This window comes from Cuculus canorus, chromosome 5 (genome assembly GCF_017976375.1).
Source record: "Cuculus canorus isolate bCucCan1 chromosome 5, bCucCan1.pri, whole genome shotgun sequence".
Lineage (NCBI taxonomy): Eukaryota > Metazoa > Chordata > Aves > Cuculiformes > Cuculidae > Cuculus > Cuculus canorus.
In genome coordinates, this window is record NC_071405.1 from 36,811,743 (window position 1) to 36,836,356 (window position 24,614).

Below are 24,614 nucleotides of genomic sequence, written 5' to 3' on the forward strand. Positions count from 1 at the left end.
TTTCTCAAGTCCAGAGATCACACAAACATTGGAAACAAATGGGTTATCCAGAACAAAGGTAAAAGTTAAATTCAAGGATTTGGGTTTATTTTAATGACAATAGTCATAAAATAGAATACATCATGTTTTCTTAATTGCAAAAGAAAAAAAAATCATGCGTTTAAGTTGTTTAACACAATCTGCATTTCTAAGAACATGAAATGATGGATTATAACCACCCTGGCTTTAAAAGTTAGGATGAAATGTAAAGTGGGATAAATCCCTGCTGTTAACAAACTGTCATGTTTGATTTTGCCTCAAGCTACAAGGTGCCTAAAATATTTCTACTATACATGTGAATGTGTCAAGGAAATAGATGAACATTTCTCTTGTAATTTATCTCAGCAGATTTGATGCATGTCACTAGGTATCTGGCTCTTCTCTGTCTTTAAGAAGCAATGTAAAGTACACAAGTTACTAAGAGAGATGTTTTAAAGAAAGATGTATATTTTCTAGTTTTTGGTCTTAACCTGTGTCCTCATGCCTTAGCTGCAGCAGGAAAATCACCTCCTGCAGGCCATCATTTCTCTTCTGGTGGAGATACCACCATTCCAGTCTCTTAGCTAAGAGGTTCATGTGAACACGCCTGCCTTTTCCAATCAAAATGGTAGAAAATATTTGATAGAAAAGACCACCTTATTTTGATGAGTGTGGATTTAGAAGCAGTTCAGTGGACGAATCTGAAGGATTCTGAGGAAAGACAGGGGTGACTAGTGGTTATAATCTTTTTGGGTAGTGTTATCTTCAGCCAAGAAAGCACATGGGAACACAGCTTTACTGCTTAATCATTGTGATATAGATAATACAGATTCGTCTGTTTTTAGAAAAAATCTTTAAGCTAAATGACTTACAATCCTATCCAGAATGCAACTCTGAGTAAGTTTTCTGGAGACAGGCTTATGAAGATGAGTCTTGTAAGTCATGATGGCATAGTATTGACTTACCAAATTCTAACAGTATGGTTGTAAACTGTAGGGAAATTTCTTTTGAAGTCAAATTAATGGTTGAAGTTTCATAGGAATTTACTATGAAAACTATATTTACTTAACATTTGCACTTGAACATTTCTGTTGTTTCATTGATTTCTGCGCAGCTTGTTCAATAACTACAGAATCCAATAGACTGCAACTTGACTCTGAAATGTAGTATATTTTGATCAGTTTTTAAAAATTGCCCATTCACTGAAAATAAACATTTGGACCTTCCAAAATACACTTAACAATTACAATCTCAACATAGTAGGTGCAGTAAGAAAGTCACTATGGAGCTAATGTGCATTAAATGTCATGGGTTAAGCTAAAGAAACAGAGAAAACAAATGAATCAGTGATTCCTAAATTAGAACTGCATCATCTTGTAAAAAGTCATTGTTTATGCCAATATCTCCAGGTGTCAGCTGAATTATTAATGTAAAATCATTCTTCCACAATAGCAGCATCTGGCAGATACTCTGCTTGTAAGAAGACTGAGTTTATGAAAGTGATGTCAATCCCAGAAGCTTTTCTTATTTTTCTTCTGAATCTGTTTGGTAATTTATTAAATATAATTGAAACAGAATAATTTTCTAGAACTAAGTTATTTTAAGCTCAATAAGGAGTTCTGTTGCAGCATCCTGTGTAAGAGGAAGTGGGTGTGCTGCTGCCATGGTTAGAGGTGTTCAGTTATTCCAGTTTTTGCAGGAGTAGCCTCTTACTGATTACTAGCACAGGACATTTTGGAGTACTGTATTTCTTATTTACACTAAGTAAATATTGCTATTTAATGGGATTACAAAAACAAAACTTACTGGAAAACTGAGAAAGGCTGATACAAGTGTAAGATTATTAAATACATTTAGTGGGAACATGATGATTTGAAAAAGAATTCTAAAGCACTGAGTTTCTCTAAAGATAATATTAGTAACACCTACAGATTTACCCATGTTTTAAATCTTCATATATTATGGAGATTAAACATTTTAAAAAATTATGCAGTTGTCATTTTCAAAGATACCCTGCCCCTGTGGATTTATCTTTCTAGGTGGTATCACCTAGAATTGTTGGAATTATAAAGTTTAAAACATTACTCCTAATTTACATGTAAATTTTGAGTGTATCCTTTAAAATCAATGAATTAACTGAGATGGCACCAAACAGTTATCAGAGAGAAACCAGCTATATTTAAGCTCAACCTAAGTGGTTAAGTTGCCTACATTAATAAAAATCGCTTTTTTTAATCTTTATTTTTAATTGCTTAAGAGAAGCAATTGCTTAAGTGAAGCTCAAGGACGGGATGTCATACAGAGGGACCTGGACAGGCTGGAGAAGTGGGCCTCTGAGAACCTCATGAGGTTTAACAAGGCCAAGTGCAAGGTCCTGCACCGGGGTTGGGGCAATCCCTATTTTCAGTACACGATGGGGGATGAGAGCAGCCCTGCAGAGAAGGACTTGGGGGTGCTGATTGATGAGAAGCTCAACATGAGCTGGCAGTGTGTGCTCGCAGCCCAGACAGCCAACGGTGTCCTCAGCTGCATCAAAAGAAGTGTGGCAAGCGGGTCAAAGGTAGTGATTCTGCCCTTGTGTTCCCCTGTTGTGAGACCTCATCTGGAATACTGTGTCCAGGTCTGGAATCCTCACCATAAGAAGGATATGGAGCTGTCGGTACGGGTCCAGAGGAGGGCTACAAAGATGATCGGAGGGCTGGACCACCTTCTCTATGAGGACAGGCTGAGAGAGTTGGGGTTGTTCAGCCTGGAGAAGAGAAGGCGCAGAGGAGATCTTATAGCGACCTTCCAGTACCTGAAGGGGACCTACGGGAAAGCTGAAGAGGGGTTGTTTATAAAGGCTTGTGGTGATAGGACAAGGGAGAACAGGTATAAACTGGAGAGGGGCAGATTTAGACTGGACATTAGGAAGAATTTCTTCACCATGAGAGTGGTGAGGCACTAGCACAGGTTGCCCAGGGAAGCTGTGGCTGCCCCCATCCCTGGAGGTGTTCAAGGCCAGGTTGGATGGGGCCTTGGGCAGCCTGATCTGGTGGGATGTCCCTGCCCATGGCAGGGGGGTTGAGACACGATGATCTTTAAGGTCCTTTCCAACTCAAACTATACTATGATACTATGTTTAAGTGATAAATGAATCACTTCTGATTTTGGAGCTATATTTTATCAGGATACTTTTTCCCTGATAGCTGGCCCATGTTTTAAATTTTGCAGACTCTACTGCAGCTTAAAAAAATCGTCATAACCAGTAGTCACTTTGCCTGGCTGTGGCATCCTGCCCATCTCGAAGTGTGCTAAGATATGCTGCAGCCATGAAAACATACAATAACAATAACTCAGTATTCACCTTTATAAAATAAAAATTTTAGATGATAGTTGTTTTCATTTAAAAACTAAATTATGTTATTATAATTTCTAGTTCCAGGAATCTCAGAAATGGGATCACTCAGCACCTAGATCTGTGACAGGATTTTAGTAGCAGCTTATTCTTGTAACTCTTCAAATGTATTAAAGTAATAATTGGACTGTAAGTAGAGATTAGTATAAGTAGTGTCACATAGCAGAGTGTAGCCTTTCCTTCTTACAGTATATTATAGAAATCTTTTCCAAACATGAAGTGGAAAATGTATACTAAACTACTTGAATATTTATGTATATGTATCTAAACGCAGACGCATATGGAGAGCTTTTTGGATTTCATCTCAAAATTACCTTATGTTATTTTTGAACAGAATTAGTGTACTCTGATTATATTTTAATCTAATACATGCCAGAAAATTTTCTTTTTTTATAAGGAAAACTAAAAAGTTACTTTGTCTATGAAGTAACTCTTGAATTTATTACAGAAGAAAAATCTGCTTATCTTTATTCTTGGAAAACACTATATATATATGTAGAATGTAGTCATTTCTATCAGGGAAGAAGTGGGGATAAAGTATGGGCGTATCGAACTAAGATATCTTAAAGTATCTTAGCATTTTAAATGCCTACCCACAAGCTAATATTGAGATATGATAACAAAAAATTCTGTGACTGAAATGCTGTGTATATGTTTATAGTCCTCTCAAGGGATTTTCCTGTCACTGCTGTACGTTTGGCAGATAACCTTTCCTTGCTAAACACGTATTTGCTTTCTTTATTTAGCTGGTTGGGTTTTTTTTTCAACTGGCACATGTGAAAATCTAAACATGAAGGAGCTTCAAGTAGTCTAATACTAGGTTCCATAAGTACTAAAAAAAAAGAAAACATGCATCTCTCTAGAGGAACTGATAAGTGCAGATTAGAGAGAAAAGATGGAATGGGAAAATGAGAGCGGTGGGAATGCAAAAGACAAGACATGGGAAGATTGCAGAACTAAAGCTATTTTACAGGTTTGATGTGAAGCTAGACAAAGCACAGTGGGACATTTTTCAAATGTGAAATTCAATAAGTAAATTCTTTTTTGATTGTAAACTGTACGTATTTCCATTGTGATTTGGAATTTTCAGTTAATTACCATGCTTAATTCTGAGAACAAAGATTACAGTTCATAAACTTACTAGAAGGGTAAATTCTAAATTTGAAATTAACATGTGAGCAATAGCTCATCAAGATTATCTTTAGAATCATGCTTAAAATCTTACACTAGGCTCATTCTAATAATTTTCAAGAGGAAGTGAAGAGCCAACTATCCCACATTGTTTTACTCTGATAATCTTGTACTTTCCTCTTAAATATCTGCTCCTTGGTACTGTTGGAGACATTCACTGAATTAGATAGTTCCCAAGCCTAACTGAGTGTAACAGTTTAAGACATTACCTTGTTTTTACTGTTTTAAAAGAATAATGGCAAGACACCTTCTCGGTCTGTTTTTATGGTTTTTTTCCTGTAATATTTTGGTGGGTATTTTGGAAGGGAAGGAGTATGAATAGACTAGCAAGCACTCCAGGAATTCATTGATGGTAAATGGAATATCGTTTGCAGTATTACCTCTGTATGTCTGCTGTGTTGGGTTTGGGGCATTAGTAAGAAGTCCCCTGCAAAGTCTTCCAGTTGATGTTTGACTTCCAGCTGCATCCAGGAGTAACATCTTTGCCTATGAAGTTATGTGATGTCTCATGAGTTATCATAAAAGATTTTTATATCCAGCTTGATTACTTTGAAGAATACTGGATTTTGTACAAAATATAATACAGTACATCCTATCAGCTCTGAAACATTTTTGCAGCATAGTAATTTAACTACCTTTAAAATATTTTAGACAAAATGTTGGAGTATTTGTGTATACAGAGAAGACAGTTGTGTAGGGATGTACTTTTCAGCATTCACAGGGAATTATTTTGCTGTCATACTTCACATTATTACATTTGTGTTTGTATTATACCTCAACATCCTCTTTTTTCTCTTTTTTTTTTTGAAGATTCATAACCAGTACCCAACAGAGTTTGAGTTCAATCAATATTATCTGAAGTTTCTAGCTTTTCATCACATATCAAATAGATTTAAAACATTTCTTCTGGATTCAGACTATGAAAGACTTGAACATGGTATGTGTGGGTTTTGTTTATTGCATATTGGTTTTGTAGTTGTTGGTATTTTTCTAGTCAATATTTGGTCTACCAAAATTTACCTAGTTTGAGATGGTCCAAGTGATTGCAGGGTGGTGATTTAATGAATTCCATTTAGGGAATATGAAGGAAAATAGATGTGAAGAACATACAGAATTTTCCAAATGAATGATTACTGAGCCATCCCACTGATGAGTCTAAGAGAAAGTGGAAAGAATTAGTACCATCCCTCAGGGTTTTTTAGTAATTAGTAAATGTCTTGTTTTAACAGAAACAAAGTCCTCCAGACTTTGTGTGTGCATGAAGTTTCAGGAAAGGAAAGCCTTTCTCTCTCGCTTCCTCTTGCATTCTTTCCAGTGTTTCTCTTCTATAACCCTCTATATACTCTATCATGTTACTGGATTTGAGGCCTTATCCGCCCCCAAAGTCCTCTTAATAAGACTTCACAAGCACATTTGAGGCTGGTTTTGGGACTTGTTCACTAAGCAAAATACTTAAGAGCTCTGAATTTCATTGTTTTATGGGTTGTTTCTCATGGCATGTGATTACTTTTAATGCTTTTCTTCAAAACTATAGTAACTGCCAAACAGACTGAACTTGAGCAACCATTTAACTTCAACAAAAAAAAAAAATTTCCATTATTTACCTTCATTTGAACAAAAGCGAGGAGTTAGGGTCAGTGACCTCCTGTGGTTCCTTCCAACATGGATTGTTACAGGGTTCTACAGTTGGGGGGTGGGGGGGTGTAGTTTTGTTTATTTTGGGTAGGTTGTTTTCAAATACTATTTGATGCAATATAGAATCCTTTTTCCAGTAGTCTTTGGATAAACTATATGTCCCTGCAAAGTCATTTCAGGTGGCACAAATCTGTGGCTAACTTACTTACTCTAGCCTGATTTGTTTTCACTGAAATGAGTTACCAAGTAATTTCAGGTGCAGCTGCACCAACAGATTGAAGGGCTGGTAACCTCTAACAGTGGGGGGTTTAGAATCAATTAGCAGCACTTGGTGATCTGCTGAGTCAGGATTGCTGCAGGCAGAAAGGGGCATTCATAAACACTCAAGTATTTCTGTACATTTCAGTACATAGTTATAAATATAATGCTACTTAATATTTTTTCATACAGAGTTGATATTCTACCCAATTTGCAGCAGAGTGGCAGTTGCAACACACAGCAGCTGTGTTATCAAATACAATCTCTTGTTGCAGTGGCATTTGATAGTAGATTTGGTCTGTGAAATTCCTTTTGACTATGCTGTAATGTTATGTATTATCATAAAAGCTTATCTTTTTATTGCTTTTATTTTCCCTAGGGACATTGTTTGAAGATAAAGGAGATAAACATGCCAAAAAAGGAATTTGTATTTGGGAATGTATTGAAAAGATGCACAAAAGGAGCCCTGTTTTCTTCAATTACCTCTATGCCCCTGCTGAAATAGAGGTATGATTTTAAAAAAAACAACAGGTGGTTTGTTATTCTGAGTGATTCCTTGAGTACATTTTGATATCTTAATTCTTATCAACTGAATTAAGCATTTGGCAGACAAAGTTGACTCACCTTTATCGACTGGAGTAGTGTTTCACAGGCTTATTTTCCCAGTCAGCTTTGTTATGGAAATACCATTTAAACGGGCAAATTCTGGAACATGTGTTTGTGCATCCTGCTGACATAAATGAGGAACTTTTGTTTGATTTCATTAAATTAGGATTCATATAAAGTTTGTGCAGATTGTTTAAAAAAAAATTACATATTGCAAAAATTAAAATACCTAGCACCTTGTACTCAAATCTGTTATATAAGTTGGCCTCATATTTAGAAAAAAATTTAAAAAATTATTTTCTTTACGGTATTTTGAGTCTGCCTCGAATCACTATTGCTGTCAGCAGTGCAGCCTCCTTCAGCCCCTCCACAAACGCCCCCTGCACACCTACTTGCCTAATAAAAGAGTGGTGCAAGAGGGAGGAGGGACGAAACAAGAGGGTAACATTCAGCAGGTAGAACATGCTTCAGCCATTTTTGTTTTAGAGAAACATGTCTGTAAAACCATCAAAACCATCACTGTGATGAATTCAGAGCTTGATAGGCTGCTTGTTCACTATATGTTTTATTCCCTTTGCTGTAGCCTGATTAGTAAGCAATCAGGTGTAGCTTTTGATATTTTGATAGTGTTTCTCTTTTCTTAGAAGAAAATGTTTTTCTTCATATGAAGTGGTGTAATAGTAGCAGAATTAGCCGTAACAGCAGTATTAACTGTTATGACTGAGCATCATTCTTAAGAATTTTAAATAAGCTGTTAACCTGAGTCAGTAATTCCTTTCAAGAAAGGAATGCAAACTGCATGCAAACTGAAAGACTTTATTTTTTAGAAGAAGATTTAAAAAATAATAATACAAAGTGATCTGTTTAAACAACTCTGAAAGATCTACAGTCCCTGGCTGCCTACCTCATATTACTTTGTTTTTCCAAGTGACATGTCCACCTATGTTACGCAGCCTGTCTCCTTTCTCTGATGGTGAAGAGTCTTGGACTTTCTGCTGAGAAAAATTTAGAGGGTGATTGCTATTGGGTGCCTTTTGTATCTTTAACAAGAGGCACAAAGACTGTGAGTGTACCAGCTGCGTATGGAGGCTTACACACCTGGTTTATTAGAGGGATAAAAGTGAGCAGTATAGTCCCAAAGCTAGTACTAGATTCAGGTTTTGATCTAGCTGAGCCAAGATCTTGCTGTGGAAATTATCAAGCTGCAGCACCGCTTACGCAGTGTAATATACTGTTCAATTTAGAATGATCTAGAAAATGTAAGTATTGTATTGTGTTGTAAGTCTGAAACTCAGTGGTTCCTGTTATTATAATAAAATTTTGTTTCAAATAGGCACTGAAACCAAATGTGAATATGTCCAGCCTAAAAAAGTGGGATTATTATGTAGAAGAGATTTTGGCTACAGGTCCTTCCTATGATTGGACGATGGTAACAGCAAAATGCAGCGTTCCAGAGGAAACTGACCAAACAGATGGTTCACTCCCTCAGACTAAGAGGAAAATAGTATGGCCGTGTTATGATGATGTTAAAAAAATACAACCTGATGCCATCAGCAGCCTTTTAAATGTAAGTACACGTGTTGCACAGAACAGTAAGTTCTTTTATGATCATGAAATTCATATTTACTTTTTATTATGTTATTGCCTTACAGATATACTGTTATTAAAAGGATCATGATAGATGTCAAAACAGATATTTAGTAAAACTTGTTCTTGAGAAGTGATGGTTGGTCTGAGAATCAGTCAAGCTTCTAAATTTGTATTTTATAATATTTTGGTACTTGAAATAGATGCTTGATTTTGGCTTTTTCTTGTTTGGGCTCATGTAGGTTATGTCCTTTCGTCATGAGAAGGTGCATAAGGATTCCATTGTCATGATAATTCTTGTAGTTATTTAGAATGGTTCAACATCTGTATTTTCTTATATGTCTGTTGTTTTATTATAATTAATTAACAGTCCTAATATTTAGATTATAATCTTAACTGCCAGTGCAGGAAAATGGCAAGGGCCTGTTTCGCTTCCTGCAGCTGTTGTTTCAAGCCACATGCATATTCAGATACCCATCACTACATACAGGTTTTTGTCTTGAAAACTGTTTGCAGACTTTACCTTATATTACAGCTGGGATTATGGGGCCTAATATTGCAGTACTTGTAAAATTGGGATATGCTGTGGGTCCCTGAAGTCCCTTGAATCAAAGATGATTTGTAGCAAAGGCTTAAGGCAGGAAGTTTCTGAATGGATTTGAATCTTTGAGGATAGACGTGCTTTTGCTAGAGAGTTAGCTTTATTTTGGCACATTCCTCGAATTTCTTTTGGTTCATTCCTCCCAATCATAACAGATCAAACACAGCAACGATGCCCAATTTAAAAAAAAAAATCAAATAATCACTTGTAAAACTCCCCTTCGCTCAAAATAAGATAGCCAGAACTACTCAGAACTTATAATTTCACAAATGCAAAGGAAGAGCAGCCTCTCAGCAGCAGTCTTATTAGGGATTCCTTAAGAAAAAAAAAAACCTAGAGAGTTAATATCAGGTAACTAAAGGGCAGAAGTACATCAGGAATATAGCAACAATGTTCTGCATTTTTTTCCTGGGGTAGATGCCAAACTATCTGTATCCAAAGTGTGAGAAACTTCCATATAACAGGGAAGTTAGCCATATTATATTCCAAAGATACGTGGGTCAGGTTTTATAGAGTTTAAATGTTATTTGTGAATTAGATTGTAGTAATAAAAGATATCAATGGAGAGGAACATTTGGAAAACTTTGAAGAGGTTGTATAAAGGTTACAAAAATATTCTTCTAAGTTTAAAAAGTGAAGTGAACTTTCTTTAAAACAAGTTGTTAATTTAGGGCCATTGCTGATGTAGGAGAAAGACCTCTCTTTAATCATAAATCCATTGAGAATGTGTTGTCATCCAAAAAATGTTTGAACTGAGGACCATATTTAGCAATGGTAAATTATTAGGGAAGATTGATTCTTCCCTAGTTTATAATGATAAGCCCAAATGTGTTTCTTCAAAAGATACTTTTCAGTTGCAAACTAGATTTACTCTTCAGGATGTAAAGCTGAAACAGAAACATTAGTGAGTGTCTTTAATTCACAGTGTTCTTTGATGGAACCTTATGCTCTTCTCTTAAAAGCAAAAGGTGTACTTTTTTAGAAGTAGATGTCCTTACGTGTCCTGGGTACGTAGCAATCCACCACTAAGTAGATGTGTGTGATGGCTCTATGGTTTCCATAAATCCTTATGTTTATGAGTTTTAGAAAACTAACCAGTCTGCTCATTTCATTCACTTAGTTGTAAATGAAGTTTTTAAAGATTGTAGATCATAAAATGCATTTTAGAATACCAGTTTCTGTGTGAAGCTTCTCAATTCACTTCTTCTCCATCAGAGGCAGACAACAAGTATGAGTTTGGTTGTTAAAATTTTAAATTCTCAGAAGTGTACTTTGGAGACATAAATGTTTAAAAGTAGATCCAAACAGAGGTGCTTCCCTTTAAGACCACTTTCTGATGGCCTTTCTATGTGATAGAAATCAGAAGCAAGGTACTGATGTTAAGAGTAGTTACCCATCCATTCCTTAAAGAAAGCAAAAGGCAATTGTGAAACAGCACACTATGCCTCTATTTTCTCTTTCAGAGATTAGTTGCAAATATTTTTAAAATCATTTCTCCATTTTAAAAAGGTAGATTTCTCCAGAAAACTCAAAAGCAACTCATTGGACAGGAACTTTGAGGTTCCTGCTGCTTTTCTTTTTTCTTTTTTTTTTGTTTGTAAGCTCTTGCTTTCCTTGCTAATAATTCAATAAGATTACACTACAGTGTAGCACATCTGAGAGCCACATCTTCAGCACGGGTTAAAGTTCTAGGTTAAAAGTTTCCCATGAACAACTCCATGCACCAACATATGCTGGAGAAGCCCAGCTGGAAAACAGCTTTGCAGAAAGGGCTCTGGGGTCCTGCGGAACAGCAAGCTGACTGTGATCCAACAATGTGACCTTTCAGCAATGACAGATAGTGGTATCCTGGGTTTGTATTAAGGCTGTTGCCTGCAGGTTGAGGGAGGTGTTCCTTTCCCACTGTTCTGTCCTTCTAGGTCCAAACCTGGCATAGTATGCCCAGTTCTGGACTCCCTGGTAAAAGAGAAAGACGGGGCTACTGGAGAGAGTCCAGAAAATGGCCACAAAGGTGATTAAGGGACTGGAGCATTTCTCTTGTGAAGAAAGGCTGAGAGGATTGAAACTGTTAAGCCCTGCAGGAGAGGAAGCTCAGAGGGGAATCATCAATAGATATCTGAAGAGAAAGTGTAAAGACTGACGGAGCCAAACTGTTATCAGTGATGCCTAGTGACAGGACCAGAGGCAATGGGCACAAACTGAAACACAGGAGGTTCCATCTGGACACGAGGAAACATTTTTTCACTGTGAGGGTGACTGAGCGCTGGCAAAGGTTGCCCAGGAAGATTGTGAAGTCTCCATCCTTGGAGATACTCAGAAGCTGTCTGGAAACAGTCCTCAGCAACGGGCTTTAAGTGTCCCTGCTTCAGCAGAGAGGTTGGACCAGATGACCTCCAGAAATCACTTCCAACTTCAACCATTCTGTGATATATGCCTGGTCGCTGGTTGTATTAGAGGTAGCAATGTACCAACATTTCGGTGAAAATGCAAGTCAGATCCTCGATGTCAGACACATCTCCACTGTTTCCCACTAATTTCCTAATGTTCCTAAGAAAGTATTTGGTCCCCATAATTTATTGAGAGTGGCTCAACTTCTGTGAATTGTGAGATATGAACCTACATGTCCTATTCTTACAAATAAGCAGTTACATCACTTAACATGCAATGGTAGGGAGTTTGGCCGACTGAAAGATGCCACTTCAGGGTGCCAGTCACCCGAATTAACTCTGCCATAAATATATGCCATAAAGAACCGAAAGCTGTGTATGGGGTAAATGAGAAAACAGCAAAACAATAAAAATAGCACTTCTGATTATGTGCTGTGTTAGAACTTTTGGTTATGTGCCAAAAAGGCTGATCCATCAAAATGAAACCTGAGCCAAAAAGTTTATTCCAAATATTGAACAACTAGTCATGTACAACTTGTTGCACATGCAAGTCTGATCATTTGACAGAGGCAGCAGTTAGATCACTGGCAACACATTCAGCGTATTTCCATTTGTAGTCAAAATCTCAAGCCTCTATCTCGGAAGTTGAAGAGAAAATGTTGACAGGGAAGGACTTCCAAAGCAGAGTGCTCTGTCATAGTCAAGACAGTTCACTAGTGTAGGACTTTGTCCAGATTGTTTTGTGTGTGCGCAAACACATCGTGGTTATAAATGAGGTGATCAGTCCCTACAGTGCTGGAGCGTTGCGGAGTTAACTCCTGTCTGTACCATTCAAATATGACAAAGTGGATGACTCAGCAGATACATCTTTTGAAAGGCACCACAGTGATAATTACGTAGAATTACTAATTTCAGGAAATGGATATTCATACTTGTTATAACCTTTCTTTTTATATGTATTGACTTTGCTCCCATAAGTCTAGGCAACAGGAGATAAACGAGAAAGATAAATGTAAGGAATTTTTCTGTCAAGGAAATACAGCTATTCATAGTCCATTCCACACATGGAAGGAAAAAAATCTGACGTTTTTAGTAAAATTTAAAACCGAAGCAGCAAGAGTAAATCTTAGTGATTTATTGCTGCGTAAGTTTATTACATGGTATTTATTAAAGGAGAATATATTCCTAACTTTTCAAGTTATATATAGGAGATTGTTGAAAGTTTTTCATTTTAAATTCTGGAAGCACTACTCATTGTAGAGCCAAAAAGAAGGAATGTGACCCAGTTGCTAAGTAACAAGTTTCAGTACTTCCAGATTTTGCAGAATAAGAGTCATGCTCAGAAGTCAAGACTAGGGCAGAAAGAGAATGATCAGATTAAAACCTGACTAACTTTTAGTACTAAAGAGCTTGTATCCTTTTGCAGCAATTTGGAAAGCTTTTAGCATAAAAATGTCTGTGGTATGTTGATTCAGTTGTATGTATCCCATCTGGAAGAGTTCTGCGCTCCGCACTTTGAAAGAGAAAGAAGTAATCCAGAAAATCCTTTAGTCTGGCTTGTGTTCACCATTCCTTATTTTTGTATCTACCTATGAGGATACTCCAATCAAAATTATTCTGGTTTTATTTCTTGGCGGGAAGAGTGTTGTATGTTATTTAATGTGTATGTGGCTTTCAACTGCCTTCAATGTTTAATACTTCTTGTTTGGTTAAGTCAGATTTCTTAGATTTAGTTTTACTTTTGAGTTTTCTAATTTACCTTAGCAAGGTAGAGTTTGTAGAAATATTGTACTCCTGTTAAACTGTCCAATACTGGCTTTTGTATTTTCACTTCAGAGTTAAAAATTTAGTTCAGGAGTTAATTTCCCAGTCAGGATGTTTTCTTACTTTAAACACACAGTCATGTAAACCTTTCAGTCTCCTAGAGAAATTGACATTCTAAAAGACCAATAGGAGTTGGAGAACATTTTGAAATCTACTTTAATCATTTGGTATAGTAGAAGTAAATAAAGTCAGAGACTTGCTGTCTCTACTTCAAAAATAAATGTCTTGAGGTTTAGTTGGCTTTTATATAGCAGGGGAATTCTCTGTCCTATGGCAATTTTTTTTTTCCATCAATTCTTAATTGGATTTGCAAAATTGAGTTTTTAATTTGATTTCATTAAGAATCACATTTCCATAACAATATAGTTGTTGAAAGTAAAAATATAGAAAGGAAGCATGGCAAGGAATATGGTCGTACATAAAAGTAATGACAGATATATTGATAAGTGTTCACACGTAAACATACACTAAAGAAATCGCCTCTTTTTACTTGACTTTGTATGCACTGTCTTATTAACAGGAAATAACCCTAACTGGAGGTTATCAACGTAGGTCATATTCCCAAGTTCCACAACAAGAACATGTTGTTACAGTTTGGCATCCAAATTGAATAAATCATTCTGTTTCATTTCCTTCTTTTATTACAGCTTTGTATCCCATTTTATCAACCAGTGTAAATGTTAATATTGGCGATGTACAAAGTTGGTGTCATAGCACAGAATTTGTTCTTTGTAAATATTTTTCTAAAATATAGCCTATGCTTATCATTGTCATGTTTCTATTATGGCAGTTGGTGTTGAATTTTGTGTACTCAGGAGAACTAGCAGAGAACTGAAAGCACAGTGGCATGCAAGAAGAATGATGTGGCTGATGCTGCAGTTGGTTGCCCTTGACTCCTGAATCTGGCTGATTTCAGTCTGTAGCTGGTTTAACAGAGGTTTTTGTACTTCATTGGGTAACATGGCCTAGGAGTTCCTGTGTAAAAATATTGACTAGAAAATGGCTGTATAAAATTATTGGCAGGAAGTCATCGGTTAGGAATATTTATCCTTAAGAAAACCATTGTTGTTTTTTTCAGGAAATCGAAAGGTTGGAAAGTAAATTAAATCAGAGCCCAGAGAGGTGGCAGCTTTTGTGGGAAAAGGTCAAAATGAATCTCAAGGATGACACCAGACAAGACAATGTAAGTAGCAGAAGCACTCATCCAATAGGATAATTCCAGTCCTGCTATGTAGGTTACCTGAGACGCTGACAAAATCACTCAATTTCTTGGAATAAAATACCGCTTTTCAAAATCGAATATGTTGTTCTAAAACATGATACTGAGTCTGTATTTCTGCAGGTAGAAAAATATATTTATACTTGAGCTATTCATCTAATTGCCTTTCCAGAGCAGATTAAAGCATGCAGATGAAATGAGCACAAGCATTTTACTGATACGTAAATGTATGCCTTTATGTATTTAAAAGATTCTTGAAGTACAAAAAAACTCAGTTCCTCAAAATAGCCAAAATGACATCACAGAGTTTTTAGAGATGAGTAAAGAGAATTACGTGTCTAATAGAATTTTGGAATTGTAGATTCTAGTAAAGGCAGGAAGTGTTCATGCTTGTGTTTGCAGTTCTTGACTGCATTAAAAGAAGAGCTGACAACAGAGGTATTTTCTAAGCCAAAGGCTGCCTCTTTGCTATCTTATATGCACTAGGGAGAATGTTAGTACTGCTTTTTGTGAGCTTTCCATATGAACAGGGAGTTACGAGCTCAAGACTGTACCCTAACTCTTCAGCTTCACAGGCTGCTTCAGATTTGCCAGTCTCTATACCCACAGTACTACTTCGTTATTTGTCCTTTGCTCTCAGGAAAGCAGTATACTTTATGTCTGTTGGAGCCATTTAAGGTCACTTTATACCCTAGACTAGCTCAAGATGAAAAAAATTTTATCCTAGCAAATCGGGGGGATTTTTTTATTTAATTGGAAGCAGAAAAGAAAATGCAAGTATAAATATACCTGATATCAGTCTTGTATCCTAGCTGTTATTCAAAGATTCTCAGATAAATGCAATAGCAAAGGGCCAACCCCAAAGGTAATGATGTTGTTATTTAGATTAAGACCAAATTCAGGATCCCTCTTATTCCATGTTATTGATATCCTACTAAATGTATAAAGTAGCTCTTGAAAATGCACTCTTTCCTTCTCTCCCACCCTTCCTTCTCTTCCCTTCCTTCCCTATGAAATTAGTGAAATATATTGTATCCAAATGTCTGACTGGTTCTAGATGCTTCTGAAAAAGCAAAGGAGACGTTCAAGATTATGTCACTGGTGTATACAAAGCTTTCCTGAAGTACTAATTTCTCACACCATGTGAACCCTTCTACTTAAGAAATTCATTGAATTGCCACCCCTCTGACTTCTTTTCTGAGGCAGCACTGACTTGTATTACAAAGATTTTTTGGCCTTGTAATAATTCACAACTTACATGTTGTACCGTGTGTTGTCATTATAATGTTGAGACAGTCTCACAGTGCAAGGCATGCTTCATTACTGCTTTTCTTTTATTTTCCTCTTTTTTTTAGCTCCGGAGACATCCTTCTGGCTCCTCAGGGATGATGTCAGCTAATCCACATTCCTATCAAAAGAGGTCTTTGTTGGAAATACCTGACAGTGGGCTGGGTGAAGAACAGAGCGCAGTCATCTCTCCCTCTAATGGAATAGATAGAAGAACAACTACTTTATACAATCATTTCACATCAAAGAATGATGAAAATAGGTAAACTGAATAACCACAGAGTATTTATGAACCTTGTATTAGATTTGTACGAGTAGTCACTGCCTTAGGATTGAAAAAGAAACTCATATGCACAAAATGCTTTGTGACTGCTTTATTCCTTTCTTGTGGTTTTGATTACATTTACTTGTCTTGATGGATGGGCCTCTGTCTCCTAGCAGTATCTTTCAGTCTTCCCCTTGCATATAAACATGTAACTGTACATTTAATGCATCCAAAGGACTGAAACATATAAATGTTTATCAGTGTATCAAAGTTACCAATAACAAAACTATTGATTTAAAACTAATGTGTTTTACTGCAGTAAAATAAGTGCTTGAATGTGTGTATAGTCATTTGGGGGCTTTAAATCACCAGTATTCATTCATATTATGGAATCACATCCCGTTTTGTGTACTTTTCAGATCTTTTGAAGGTACGTTATACAAAAGAGGAGCTTTACTAAAGGGATGGAAACCTCGCTGGTTTGTGCTGGATGTGACAAAACACCAGGTAAAAGCTTTTCAGATAATGAATGTTTTTGTGACTAGTTTTCTGATTTTTCATTTACTGGGTTTGTACAGACTGATTTTACAAATAATAATGATAATTTTCAAATGTGATGTGTTCCATCATTATAAGGCATATATCTATGTTTGTCTTGTGTATCTTGTACCTGATGCACCATTCTGCATGGGCAGAGGTGGTTTAATATTTTGGGGTTTCTTTAAAACAGTGTTAACTGTTTAGCATATAATCATAATAGTCTTCTTGGACTGGAAGTTATGTATTGTTGTTTAGGCCCAATTTTTTTTGCCTGCTTCATACCTCAGTTAAAAAAAAAAAAAAGCTGTGTAGTGCCTGAGGATGTTTCATGGTCATTGTGGTAGACAAGCATTACAAGCAATTTAAAGCACTGCTAACTCTAGAATGTCATTAAGCAATTAAGCGGTGCACATAATTTGCCCTTTAATATGACCTCTTTAGTTTCCAAAAGAATGAAAAGCTTTTTCTGAAGTAGAGAGTGAAAACCTTAGAAGGTATTTCCTGGAGTGCAACTGGGATGCTAAGAGCTAATATTGTAACCATTGGCAAGTTTAATTCAGGCATCCGTATTGAAACTGTAGAATATACTGTTCATTCAGTGTGTATTTTACAGCCTCATTGTTCCTCAAGCACTTTGCCACGAGAGTTTTTCTTTGCAAATAAAAGGACATGGTATGCCCAGGAAAATCATGATCTGAATTGGTTCACTTGACTTTTTCTTGTTTTTCTGTAACCAGTATTTGAGAAAGACAGCACGGAATCTTGGTATGAAAGTCTTTTCAGATACAGAGAAACAGGGTCACAGATCACTCTGAAATGAATTTGAATTTTGTAAAAGTCTAAGTTAAAATTTTATCTCAAATCTATATCTCTAGAAGTCCTGAAATGCCAAGTTCCTGATTGAACAATAATTTCAGGTGCCATATATAGGAGTATTTAAATTCGTTATAGTGACATAAATTTAGTAACAAAATTATTTATAAATATTCTGACAAATCATTGCATGGCAAACAATTCTAAAAAACAGAAGAGATCTGTTGATCTAAACATTTTACTCAATATGCAATGTTTGGCGGAATCCTGAAAATTTGTGGTCTCGTATACTTTAAATAATGTTGGGTCATCTAGCAGTAATCTCTATTGAGCCAAAATTCCACATGGCATGGATTGTAAACTCTGAGACTCGTGTTTGCTTTTGTATAAAAATATTAATTTATTGTAATCAGTGCACTTAAAAATTATTTAATAAGAGTTAAAGGGAGTTATCTTTTAAAATGCTGATTGACAAGTTCTAGATCAGCGTGGTAAAATGCCAACATATGTGCTGATTATAATTATTCTTCCCGATATACAGGTTTATTTTGCAGAAGACAAAAGTACTTTTAACTGGTTTTGCATATCCAGATATCCTCATAAATAACACAGATGCAGGAGTAATACAGGTCAATCTTAGTTGGGATTCTGTTGTTTAACCTTTGCTATTAAGGTTTGCTTTAGTGTTTTGCATCAATTTATGGGGGGGGGGGTTATTTTATTTTGTTTTTTTAAAAGCAAGTGTCAGATTTTCTCTTCTGGAACTTGTTTGCATATTAAAACTCAGTTTACAGAGTGGTTGACATTCCTATCAAAGTATCTTTGCTACAAGAAAAAAAAAAGACAGCTTTGTTCAACTACTAAGTGCAGTATAGGAAAATGTGAGTTTTCTATGTAGTTTATAATTATCTAAAATTATATTTAAAAATTTGATGATGATTTTAAATTCTTGAAATATAAAGAAGTGTTCTATTAACGCCTTGGTGAAATAAAGCTTTTGTGTTAGTTTCAATGCAATGAACAGTGAAGTGGTGGTTTCTATTAGAAGAATTAATGAGAAATGCTGAATCCTAAAGAACAGGTCCTGCTTTCATCCTTCACCCATCCTCTGCCCGCAAGCAACGCGTGACTATTTGAAGCTTCTCTGCTCTGAAACTCTGGTGACAAAATGCTCCTCCCCCATCCATGTGTCTGCCCAGGAGCAGATGGTGGAGATTTTGCTGTTATCCAGACATATCAAATAGAGGACTGGACCGTTAAGGGCAATTTTGTATATATACGAAACCTGTCATTTGTGTGTTAGAAATTTTCCACGTCTGATGTCCTTGGTCCTAATAATATTTGTGCCTCCCACCCTTACCTGTCCATGCCTTCAAGTTGTATTCAGGAAAAAGGGAGAAGTAATGAAAGGTCCATCTAAATAGCATGTTTTGGTTTTTTTTTCCTCTTGTGGTCTAGCTGCGATACTATGATTCTGGTGAGGATACGAGCTGTAAGGGACACATAGACCTTGCAGAAGTAGAAACTGTGATTCCTGCTTCTCCAACAATTGGAGCCCCAAAACATGCAAGTGAAAAAGCATTTTTTGATGTAAGTATATCTGGACTTTACTTCGTCATTCTGTGAAATTATTCTTTGTTTAACCTGCTACTTTCAGTCCTGCTGGAAGGTGTGAGCTAGGAAGGGGCTGTCATGCCAACTCAAGACAGAAAGTTTTTAAACTGCAAGCATCTGGCCCTCACTCTCAACTGCAGAAGTTAAAAAATATTACATTCAGACCCAATTATTACATTGAGTATTACAGTTTAAAGTAAAGTTTGCAAGTTTCTTTTTCTCTTGTGTGTTTCGACTTATCTCTCTTCATGTTCTTATTTTTCCTTTGCAGTTGAAGACAAATAAACGTGTATATAATTTTTGTGCCCAAGATGCACAGAGCGCTCAGCAATGGATGGATAGGATCCAGAGTTGCATTTCAGATGCTTAGAAAGGAAAAACATTCCATAATAAAGACACATTTAAAGCACCTCTTCCTGTAAGAAGCTAAGTTCTGAAATGTTATTGACCAGCCTTCCTTACATTTCAGCCATAAAATTTCATAATATGCTAAAATTCCATATCTGTTTAATAACTATAACCACTGTAACTGCTATTTTTTTTCTGCAGGGAGAACTTTGAAAAATAATAATCCGTTATTCTGAATTTCCACATTCTTCAGTACAACTCCTAGCTATAGAAATGGGCTGTATTTGTACTATCATCTAAGCCTGGTTTTCTCATTTCAGAGCTAGTCTATTAGGAAACCTGTCCAAGGGAAATTGTAGAATTTTTCCCTCCAACATGAAGTTGTCTTTTCACTTTATTTATAGTTTTAAACAGAATGTTCTTATTTCTAAGCCAGTCATAAATGAGAGGGAACATCTCTACAATTCCTGAAAATAAATAAATAAATGAAGCTTGTGAGTCCAGTGACGTATATATAAGATTGCCAGTGTTTATAGACGGCTCATATTTTTAAGACCGAAAAGTGAAATGGCCCGATACCAGACTTTCAAGTGTCTTCTCAGTGTGCAGGTCATTCCCTAATCTTGTGCTCTACTGAGTGCTTCTGAAATGTTGTTATGGAATTTAAAATTCTAGGGATTATCTGAAGGTCGTAGCACTTTTATTTTAGATTCTGTTTGCAATTACAGTGGGATAAATCAAAGAAAACTGGCCAACACTATCCAGGAGAAACAGAAATCAATAAACTAGGAATTCAGTAGAAGAAAGATCTCATATGTATGAGATGTGTTGTATATGTTAATTTATATGCTGTTCTTCTCACTGTAAAATAAAAAATAGCAAACGTGATAATGCACTAAACAATGAAGCAAGCACTTGCACTGAAATCTTTAAAATGCAGACATTTTGCAGGACAGAGGTAAGTTATTTATAGCAGAACAAAACTAGCTAGTTAACAACATTTACAGATATTAAATATGTACATAATGAGGTTTGCTGTGTTGTGATTTGATACTTTTTAAACATTTTTGCACATGAATTGGAAGACTGTTTATAGATTTTTACATTTGATAAAATTTTGTTTGTTCAGCTTATAAACCTGGTGAAACATTTTTAATATCCCCGAACTAGTAGAAATTTTACAGTCTACAAATAGTGATGGCATTGAGTAGAATAATTAATTTAGGTAGGTAATTAAACCGTTGTTTTTATTTTGAAATGTTAATATGTTAAATAGCACACTAATATTGCAAAAGGTTTGTATATATGATTCACTATTTTCTCATTTTTCCAGACATTCTGCTTGTAATTTAATGCCAGCCTAACCAAACTGACTATACTTACAAGATTTTTCAGTTATTAAATTGTTTGTGGTTTTTTTTATAACTGATGTATTTTGTTAGAAAAGAACATGAATTTCTCACCACACATGATAGGAAATGCAGCTGTTTTTAACGCATTTGCAGTTTCAAAACAAATATATGAAGGATTTTTCTAGCATTTTTCAACTGACAAATTTCCACCTGTGACAATGGTGTTTGCACATTTGTATTTTTCTTTGTATATTAAGTACTTTTATATGTACTTTGTAAAATACTGATCCTGTTCTTAGGTTACATGAAAATATACATACCATTGCTTATTTTGTAACTAGTTCATTTTAACTCTTGTATGTTATGTGATATATGTATGCTAACCATCTTGTAATAAATACACTTCTTAAGGAAAAGTAAAACCTTTCCTTTTACTGTAAAAGAGAAAAAGAGACCCACACGCTGAAATATTTCCACGGGCACAAGACAAATCCTTATTTACTCTGCATTAAGAATAATGGGTGTATTAAAAATGGTGTGGTCTTTTGTATACTTGTAAATATCCTGACATAGAAGTTACATTTGAGCATCCTCAATTCAAACACTTGTCAACAGTAACACTAAAGGCTAAAGAAATTAGAATTTAAAGCAAAATTATCATTCTAACAGGTCTCAATGTCTAGCCTTTACTAAAAGGCTAAATACGTATAATGTTCATAGTAAGTCATTGAGAAATGTTATTAAATCTATTTTTTTTTTTAAATGCCTGTATGGTATCACAGCGTGAATCAACTGCATACTTCCACTCTGAGACATTTCTCACTCATTTATTACCTTATTAAAAAAATGGTCTGGTTCATAAGAAATAAAATATTAAAAAATAGCAATGTCTTACTTGAGAATGTTGCATCTAAATTGAATTACTGAGTGTAGTGGGGGATAGCAGAGTTAAAATGGAAAGGGTATGTGTGATGGAGGTAGAGGACCTGTGACAATTCTTGGATGCTGTGGTGCTTAGATAAGATTTGCATATTGAGCTTGGCGTGGATGGTAATGTTGCCTTATATGTTGATCTCAATTTTTAGTGTCTGTATTGATGGAAAATGGACTTGAGCAACTTAACTTAAAAATATCCAAATAAAAGCTGAAATGAGATATGTGACGTTTGTGGTGTTTATATAAGGAATATACAAAGGAATGGTAGGCATAGGCTCTTGATTTGAAGACACAAAGCTTGCAGTGTCCCTGAGGGTCTCTTCTATTCAAAACAAAGTTTCAAACAGAGATTAGAGAAAATGTGGAGAAGTTAGAATAGCAGAAGCTACAGGGTCTGTCAGTGTGTTTGAGCTGCGGAAGCAGAAGTAGAGAATTAGGGACAAGGAGTTTTCTTGGGAACAGTTCTGTGTACAAAGGGGTCTGTCTTCATAGTCTATGAATTTTTTTTCAGAAAGAGGAACCCATCCGGAACTGGGGATGAGGTAAACACGTGCTTCCTCTGGTGTTTCTTATCATTGTTGCCCTACTGTGTATCATAACATTCCTGCTGTAGAAAAGATAATATTATCACATAAGGGAAGAAGATTGCTTGCCCTTCTCTATGTCAAGTAACAAAATGCTCACATAACAAGTGACAGGATGAACTGAGTTTTAGGTTTTGAAGAGTTGTTACTTGTATATTATATTAATAATTTCTCTTTCCTATCTAACATAGAAATATTTTCTCTAAAAGTCCTTACTTTTGATGGAATTTTAGAATTAGTATACTCAATAATAAAATACTTAGCATGCCACACATCTGGATCACTGGTTATGTAATAAAAAACACAAACAGCTAACATACCAGGAACAAATGTTCAAAACTTTGTGTCACATCCCACACACATTATTTGTATCTGATATTTTGTGAATTTCAGACATAACAAAAATGTGGTGATCTTGTCCAAATACTGTGATTTTGCCTTTTCATCCTGTAATATTCTTGGAGTATGTCAAAGTGGCTGCACCACATCTCTCATTTTTCATATTTGTGATCATCCAAATATTTTGTCTGTTCATGATTATCCTGTGGTTGCCTTGGGGAGTCAGAAAACTGAAATGAATCTACCAGTTCCCCAGTTATGCTGAAGTTTGTGATGAGTATCACTGTCACACCTACTTTCTGGGGTTTTAGAATCATAGAATCATAGTATAGTTCGGCTTGGAAGGGACCTTAAAGATCATCTTGTTCCAACCCCCCTGCCGTGGGCAGGGAAATCCCACTAAATCAGGCTGCCCAAGGCCCCATCCAACCTGGACTTGAACACCTCCAGGGATGGGGGCAGCCACAACCTCCCTGGGCAACCTGTGCCAGTGCCTCACCACCCTCATTAGTGAAGAAATTCTTCCTAATGTCCAGTCTAAATCTGCCCCTCTCCAGTTTATACCCATTCCCCCTCGTCCTATCACCACAAGCCTTTATGAATAACCTCTCCCCGGCTTTTTGTAGGCTCCCTCCAGGTACTATCTATGCAACCAGGAAGGTTCCTATAAGATCTCTGAGCCTTCACTTCTCCAGGCTGAACAAACCCAACTCTCTCAGCCTGTCCTCGTAGGAAAGGTGCTCTGGCCCTCTGATCATCTTTGTAGCCCTCCTCTGGACCCATTCCAACAGCTCCATACCCTTCCTACGTTGAGGGTTCCAGAACTGGACACAGTATTCCAGATGAAGTCTCACAAGAGAGGAGTAGAGGGGCAGAATCACTTCCCTTGACCTGCTGGCCACACTTCTTTTGGTGCAGCCAAGGCTACGGTTGGCCTTCTGGGCTGCGAGCGCACATTGCCGGCTCATGTTAGGCTTCACATTGACCAGCACTCCCAAGTTCTTCTCTGCAGGGCTGCTTTTAATCACGTCTGTTTTGTCTGTGTTCAATGAGTTTCTTCCCACATGTTGGCTACTGTGCAAGCCAAGGGCAGTATTAATGTCCACATTCTTATTTAGGAAATTTTTACCTTTGATCTTTTTCACATACAACTTTTCCTTAATTGACTGTCAAATAAGGAAGCGGCAAGTGTACTCATGTTTCCTCTCTTTACTTTCTAGTCCAGCTAGCCTTTCAAAAATGGATCACTAATACAAATTCTGCTAATAAGAATTGGTTTTATGTATCTTCTTGCATCATACAAACTCTCCAAAGACTAGTTTTTACCTTTTTGTATTTTTCTGCAGTAGACTTCTCCAGTCTAAGCTGATGTGACTTTTCACCCGAAGTGACTTTCTTGATTCTTTGTCATTAATTCAGTACTCTTTAAAATCGTAAGAACAAATTATTTAAGTGTAATCAACTGTGGCTACCATCTTTATCCACAGTAATTAAAATTCAGATACCAACTTGCGTTCTTTATCCTTCATCACAAGACTACCTGTTGAGAGCTGAAGGGACTGAACATTGATGTCATTGCTAGTTTAGCAGGAAACTATGAAATAAACACAGCTTTTCATGAGTTCAGATTGTCATAATGCTTGCCTGGGTCATTCCTGAGAAGACAAAGAGTCTGTCTTAAACCGAGATACTTTATTTCATATGTGGACTCAATATATTATTCCTAGAAAGCTGTCAAAACCCAGTCTTGGAACAAAAGGTAAAAGCTGTGTTTTAAAGGCAGGCTTTCCAGCATAATGTATTTATATCTTGA

At 36.2% G+C, this 24,614-nt stretch overlaps 1 protein-coding gene across 6 annotated transcripts in view; it reads left to right on the forward strand.

The window, feature by feature from the left end:
* SBF2 (SET binding factor 2) overlaps positions 1–22,097 on the forward strand; it is a 259,658-nt gene extending 237,561 nt beyond the window's left edge. For all 6 annotated transcript variants that reach the window (XM_054067549.1, XM_054067552.1, XM_054067555.1 and 3 more), the window contains 8 exons: positions 5,417–5,543; positions 6,879–7,006; positions 8,439–8,672; positions 14,583–14,687; positions 16,079–16,272; positions 16,695–16,782; positions 19,087–19,218; positions 19,514–22,097. In XM_054067549.1, the coding sequence (XP_053923524.1) occupies positions 5,417–5,543; positions 6,879–7,006; positions 8,439–8,672; positions 14,583–14,687; positions 16,079–16,272; positions 16,695–16,782; positions 19,087–19,218; positions 19,514–19,612 (1,107 nt within the window). In that variant the 3' untranslated portion in view covers positions 19,613–22,097. The remainder of the gene's footprint in view (positions 1–5,416; positions 5,544–6,878; positions 7,007–8,438; positions 8,673–14,582; positions 14,688–16,078; positions 16,273–16,694; positions 16,783–19,086; positions 19,219–19,513) is intronic.
* Positions 22,098–24,614: the final 2,517 nt, after the last annotated feature.